This window comes from Taurulus bubalis, assembly GCF_910589615.1.
Source record: "Taurulus bubalis genome assembly, chromosome: 13".
Classification (NCBI taxonomy): Eukaryota; Metazoa; Chordata; class Actinopteri; order Perciformes; family Cottidae; genus Taurulus; species Taurulus bubalis.
In genome coordinates, this window is record NC_136601.1 from 20,504,767 (window position 1) to 20,511,670 (window position 6,904).

Below are 6,904 nucleotides of genomic sequence, written 5' to 3' on the forward strand. Positions count from 1 at the left end.
TTAACACTGGCTGGTCTTTTCCGGGCAGATGAAACCCTTTTGGTCTTTTCCCGCCGCGCCCGTGCCGGCCGGCTTCTCCCCGCCGGCCTTGCCGTGTTCCCGGGCGCCGCTGCCCTTGACCGGGCCGCGGAGTCGGCGAAGGCGCTCCTCGCTGTGCCAAATACCGTAGCCGAAGTAGATCAGGAAACCTGAGAAAAACCGTTGGAAAAGAAAATGATCTTTAAGGAATTGTTTGCTTTCTTGCTGAGTTGCAGGAGGAGATCAATACACTTTGAACACTTTGGTATCTGTTTGCTAAATACGAAGCTATATCTTAGCTTAGCTTAGCTTGAACGAATCCGTCTACCAGCAGCTAGAGCTCATTAACTAACACAATATATATATTGTTTGTTTAACTGGGGGGGTGAGGGATTATGTTTCCAATGGTTGCCTGGCAATAATCATAGTGACAACAAGTCGCTATGAAGTCTAGCGGCCCTTATGCTAAGCTAAGCTAACCGTAGCAGCTCTAGCTTCGTGTTTAACATACACTTGAGAGGGTATTGAGCTTTTACCTAACTCTTGACCAAAACAAAGTGAATAAGCATATTTATATTTCTTTCAATGTTCACAATGGGTCACTCACCCACTGCCATCCACACAGAGAAACGTATCCAGGTATCTCCACTCAGCTGAACCATGAGGTAAATATTGACAAATATGCTCAGAATGGGCAGAAAAGGCAGAAGGGGAACCTGTGACGGAAACAAGTGACAAACCAAGAAAATCTACCGTCAATGTAATTGTTTTGGATCGGCCTCGTCCCGTAAAGCGAGGCGCGTTATGAAAGCGGTGCACTTGTTGCGCTGCCACGCACCATGAAGGAGACCTTCTTGGTGGTCTGAGGCTGCCTGCAGACCATGAAGACGCAGCCGCTGAAGATGAGGAGGCACACGGTCAGGAGCGCCAGGATCCACACCTCCATGTACACGATGGAGTAGATGTGGTACGTTGTGAGGTAGCTGACCACGCACACTACCAGCACTGTGGTTTGAAAACACACACACACACAAATACACACACATTTAGTTCTGTCTTTTTTGACACATCACGAAAGAGATTTTAAAAAGATTTGAACCCCGGCCTGCTTACCGAGCACACAGATGGTCATGTTGACCACGCTGGAGGAATGCTCGGAGGGCGAGGTGGGAGGGTGCAGGACGGCCTGCAGGGTGGAGCTGCCGCCGTTCAGCATGTTCAGGTGGGACTCGGACTCCGTCAGGTCAGACTCCCCCACCTCGGAGGACAGGTAGTCCCTCTCACCGGGGCCGGGCCGCCGCTCCATCTGGCTGGAATCTGGCTGGTATCTGGGCGAGTCAAAGATTAAAGGTCACGAGTCTGTTCGACCTGTTTATATACAACCTCCCTCATGCAGCTACAAAGCACTTTCATTGTCAAATAAGTGTTCGGTTTTACTTCACAACCGAGGCCTCTGAATCCAGTTGAAACCAGTGGACGCACACTGGGTCCGTGTTAACGCTGCTGTGGTGATGAGTCACCTCGGTGCAACCGGCAGAGGTGTACAGCGTGTCCAGGGTTTAAAGGTACAAGGAGCCTGAGTAAACGCTTTCATTCACTCAAGCAGCCACATCGCATTCACACAATGGGTGCATTCACGGTTCTTACATCACCAGAGTGATGCAACAACATGAGGCGTATGTAATCGTACCTGTGGGTTTTGTAGAAAAGCTAAAAGGGGAGCTGTTTCACAATGTTCCACAAATAAGACTTCTTGGTTCTTTGCTAAATGTACCCACCTGAGAATCAGCACACACGCTGCAACCAGCGAGTAGGCCAGCAGGGTCCCAATGGACATCATGTCCACCAGCGCTTTGAGGTCAAACAGGAAAGCCATGATGGCTACGGCAGGCACAAAAAAACAACGTGATTAACAGTAACACTTTCCGCTTTAAAAGAAAATGTATTTATTTAACAGGATCAGTCTCTCGAATTACACAAAAACATTTACACCCACAATTATAAATTTGAAAAGCAGTTTTCCTCAGATGCCTCATCCGACAGATGCACACATCGTCAGATGCAAATTAAACTTCATGCAGACATGTTTTCACAATAAAAAAAGAGCTAAATGTTTCCCCCGGCAGCTGCAATCGCCTCCGTGCCGAGTGCCGTTTGATGTGAGATACACTGCGGTGCGCCCTCTCCTGTATCTCAGCACCAGACTCCAGTATGGAGCTGATCTCAGCGGCACAGCGCAAACACAGAGCTGCTCCCCGGAGCATTATATTAAAGCAAAAGATAACAAAGAAAGCTTCCCCCGCCCAGGTCTACCGGTTGCTCTGTGCGTGGCCTGTGTGCCGGGTTCCTTCCCAAGGTTCACATCTGCCGGCCACTTCCCAAGGTCAATCAGCTGAAAGGTCAAAGCCCCGACACCTGAGCACAGTGAGCACGATGCAACCGCACACCACGCCGTACAGCAAGCTTTAGAAGTAGACCTGTTCCTAATGGATGAGCACCACACCGATCCCCAGAGGTCAACTGTTTGTATTTATTCTTTATTCTATCATTAAAGGTATAAATTCATTTTATGTGGCTATGTGGCTGATAAGAAGTGTTTCAATGTCCTCTCAGGTTGAAAGTGTCGTCTTGATTTCATTGTGCAGTCAGAATTGAATTATTTTGTAACCACGCCCAGCTGTGATGTCACGATGTACTGACATACCCTGGAGTACACTTAATTTGGTTTGCGGACTTCGAGCTAAACTAAGCTAACCGCCTGCGTTGTTTAATCTCTACGAAAAAAAATAATGTAGTAGCCGTGTTTCCATTCACATATTTGTATGTGCATGTTGAATGCCTGTGTTAGAAAAGCTGTTTGGAAACGGCAAAAATGTGATAGCACTCCCTCAATTGGATTATGGAACAACCTTTGCTGAATAACGCAGCAAAGTTAATTAGCTCCAAACCAGCTGACGGACACACGCCTATCTTTTTGCTCCATTTCAAACATTTACTTCAAATTAGCTTGACAACTGAATGGAAACAAAGCTATTGTGGTTTTACTGGGGGTCATACGCCGGGTTATTTCCTGGGCTGAAGCAGTGACTTCCTGGAGTCACGGACTGAAGTGGTGAACAAAAAAATTATTTCCAATAATTTGTAGCCTTGACGAAGTGTGTAATGTTTCCTCACATGCTCGTGGAAACAGCATCACTACGTTTAAACATGCAGCCACCACCACCACCACGTGCACTGATGAAATCCCCAAACAAAGTCCACGATACAACCCCAACCACAGGAGAGTCCTGGTCCCAGGAGCTTACCCGCAGTGGTACCTGCCGCCAAGGTGGCCGCCACAGGAGACTGGCGCTTACTCACTTTGGACATAAATTTGAACAGAATACCATCTCGTGCCATGGCAAAGAGAATGCGCGGCAGAGGGAACATGGAGCCTAACAGGCTAGGGAGAAGAGGGTTCATGGTTAAGTTGAGGGCATTCTGGGAAAGAAAACATGACACCTGCACAACTGTGAAAGAACAGCATGTGTGTTATGGAGGGGAAACCTCCTAAAAACTTGACTTAATTAAAGAAGAGAGTGTTGAAGTGTGGGTGAGTTTCCGGAAGAAAAAAAGCCAAATGATTATCTGTGTCTGTGTCTGTCTTTCACATTTGATTGGTGGAGGACGATTAGCAGGAGTAATCTCACTGACCGCTCCCTGGCTCTCACCTGCTACTACACCGGAGATCATAGTGGCAATAAGTGGGGTCTTCGTCTTTGGATTGATTCGGGCTAAGACTTTGAAAAGCACCCCATCCTGTGCCATAGCATAGATTACACGAGGCATGGGGAAAATGGAGCCCAGCAGACTGCATGAGACAGCAGAGACATGCAAGACCAACACGTTAGTCAAAAGCCCCAAACACAGAGACACACATTTACACCAACAATCACATCATCGAAGCTTCAGAGCATGCTTAATTAAAGGGACAGTTCACCGCAAAATCAGAGAGGAACGTCTGCCTTATCTCCAATATAATTGTGACTGTATGGCAGTCGGCTTGCGGAGGACAAGTATGTTTTTTATTTTGGGGTGAACTGTACCTTTTTAAGCTGTTATATTTTGGGGGCGGACCCCCAAAATATAACAGCCTGAACACCATGCAGGCACAGAACTGATAAAGAAACCCCTCAGAGAAGAAAGACAGAATTAAGTCACACCAATATATTGTTTACAGACAAACCTGCCCATCTTTTTTATGATACTGCAAAATAGTATATTACAAAAAAACATGCAGAGAGAATGAAGCGCTGCACCCACTATGTCCCATTGAGCGTCAGGAATCAATCCGGTCGTGAGACAGGCAGACAGAGATGTGTGGTCAGAACATTTGACCAGTTCTCCTTCACCATTATCACCCATGTAAAGCATGCACATCAATCAGAACTTCAAGTCGTATTGTAAATCAAATCTGAACGCTTTCGTCTGCAGTGGGAAACTGATATTGTGTCCTCAAGTGTCCAGTGTTAAACAAACAAGATATATAGCGTGTTAGCATCCAGTGTTTACCTGGTGGAGAGGGCACACAGTGACCCTGCAGCGACTACGTATTTGGCCGGGTTCCAGCCCACGTATTCAAAGGCCATGGGCAGAGGGCTTTTCTCGTCCAGCAGGTAGTAGGGCATCATCAGCGTGAGCGCGGCGGACACGCCAAAGTACGCCAGGAAACACACGGTCAGTGACACCACGATGCCGATGGGTATGGCTCTCTGGGGGTTCCTCACCTCCTCGCCTGTCACGCACAAACACACCAATGTGTCGACATTTGGCTCTGACGGGATCGTGCTAACTCGCAACCTATCGACGGCTCACCTGTGGTGGCGATGCAGTCGAATCCAACAAAAGCGTAAAAGCAGGTGGCGGCTCCAGCCAGGGTGCCACTGAAGCCGAAGGGCATAAATCCTCCGACTCCGTAGTCGCTGCTCACGTTGGCCGTCACCGACAAGTTCCTGAAACATATTAACTGTCATTTCACAGCACCAATTGGACTAAAAAAGTCAAATTGCTGTTATGAGACAACAAACCAGACTGACCATGACATCCCATGAAAACACCTTTCCATTCAAGGCCTTTGTCCAATCATAACTGTGATAGTTAGATGGATACATCACCTTGTAATTATGGTGACATTTATTAGAGATTCTTCAGTTATCCTCCAGTTGTCCGTGTCTCCTTTGACGAAGCCGGAGATGATGACGAACAAGAGTACGAGCACGTTGACTGAAGTGAAGACTTTATTGACCCAGGCCGACTCCTTCACGCCAAACGACAGGAGTCCTTAGATGAGCAAAAAGGGCAAATTTGGCGGACAATAAATACATTCATGTATTGCTGATCTTGTATTCATCTGGTTTTGATGAATGTATATTGGTCAGGTCTACACTTCTGTGGTTCTTAAAAATAACCAAACACTAGCGGTCGACATAATCGTTGCACTAACAACACATACTGTATGATAAGGTTTTCACTTTTAGCCTGAGGGTCATGTGCCCTCAAATCCCAGGACTGTCATGAATCTGACCACAGGAAATGAATATGGAGGAAGTCATCAACAGCTACTGGTAATAATGTATCCTCGGCTGTGACCTGAGGTGACCTGAGGTTGAAGAGAAACTGTAGTTGTATGGGCAGATCCCAGATGTGATTGTGTTTGACTGTGGGAAAGAGAAGCGGGGTGCTGCTGAGTACTAGCAGGAGTTTCAGGGAGTTTCTCAAACAGCAGCGTGGTGTACTCACACTGCCTATTAGGCACTACTTCTCGTGCCATCTCTTTATTGGATTATGCCAGCTGTGGCTCGTGAACGTTGGTATGTGTTGAACAAGAAGTACCAATCCTGGTTTCTGTTCTTTCTCACCAGCCCCTAATGCAACATATTGACTTGGTTTTTATGATTGTCAGCCTTTAGTTGCTGCCTTACCAGAAAGCAACAGTATCAGGCACACGGCAAAGAAGTCAGGGTACTGAGCCAGACCGGGAGAGTTCATGCTGAAGTAGGTCTTACAGAACACCTCTATGTGCCCTCCTATCATTTCATCAAATGTGCCACTCCAAGCCCTGGCGACTGAGGAGGTGCCTAGAGGGGAAAAAAAGAGAAACGAATCAGCATCTTCCTTAAACAACCTGTGATTCAAAGACAGTCACTAACTCACCTATGACGTAGGAGAGAATGAGGTTCCAACCGGTGATGAAGGCCCAGATCTCTCCCACCGTCACGTAGCTATAAAGGTAAGCAGAGCCGGTCTTGGGGACGCGAGCGCCGAATTCAGCGTAGCAAAGGCCGGCCATGACGGAGGCCAGGGCAGCGATCAGGAAGGAGATGACTATGCTGGGGCCCGAGTCTCCCTTGGCCACCTCGCCGGCCAGGACGTAGACGCCGGCGCCCAGAGTGCTGCCGACTCCCAGGGCGATGAGGTCGACGGTTCCCAGGCAGCGGCACAGCTTGGAGTCCTCCAGGCTCATGTCGACCACTTTCCTGCGCACCAGGGAGCGGCTGAATGACAAAACCTGCTCCAGCATGTCGGCTCCTGCTGACGGGGGAGAGAGAGAAAACTGAAAATACCTGTGTAGCCTCGGTCTGAGCTGGAGACATTTCACTTCTAGCCAGGCCACGAGCTGAAATAGGTATTTAATGCAATGAGTGTGTATGAGATCATGTGTATGACTCAACATGTGCACACGGGTGAGCAGATGTGCACGCAGCATGAAGATGATTTGATATCTCACCCAATCACCATTCCTTATCTCAGCATCAATATTTGAATCGCGAAAGCAAAGGTCAAGTCTGTGAGCAGTTTGAACTTCTCTGGACGAGAATGCTGAAGAGTAAGTTGCATAACATGTCAG

The 6,904-nt window shown here is 47.8% G+C and overlaps 1 protein-coding gene across 1 annotated transcript; it reads right to left on the reverse strand.

Moving 5' to 3' along the window:
- Positions 1-6,577, reverse strand: slc7a2 (solute carrier family 7 member 2; the record flags this gene model as incomplete). Its single annotated transcript, XM_079228668.1, is given in 14 exon segments — positions 1-188; positions 626-734; positions 857-1,023; positions 1,132-1,346; positions 1,797-1,899; positions 3,324-3,540; positions 3,543-3,584; positions 3,588-3,629; positions 3,631-3,868; positions 4,570-4,792; positions 4,873-5,009; positions 5,172-5,337; positions 5,979-6,134; positions 6,211-6,577. Coding segments are annotated over 14 exon segments (2,370 nt in total).
- Positions 6,578-6,904: the final 327 nt, after the last annotated feature.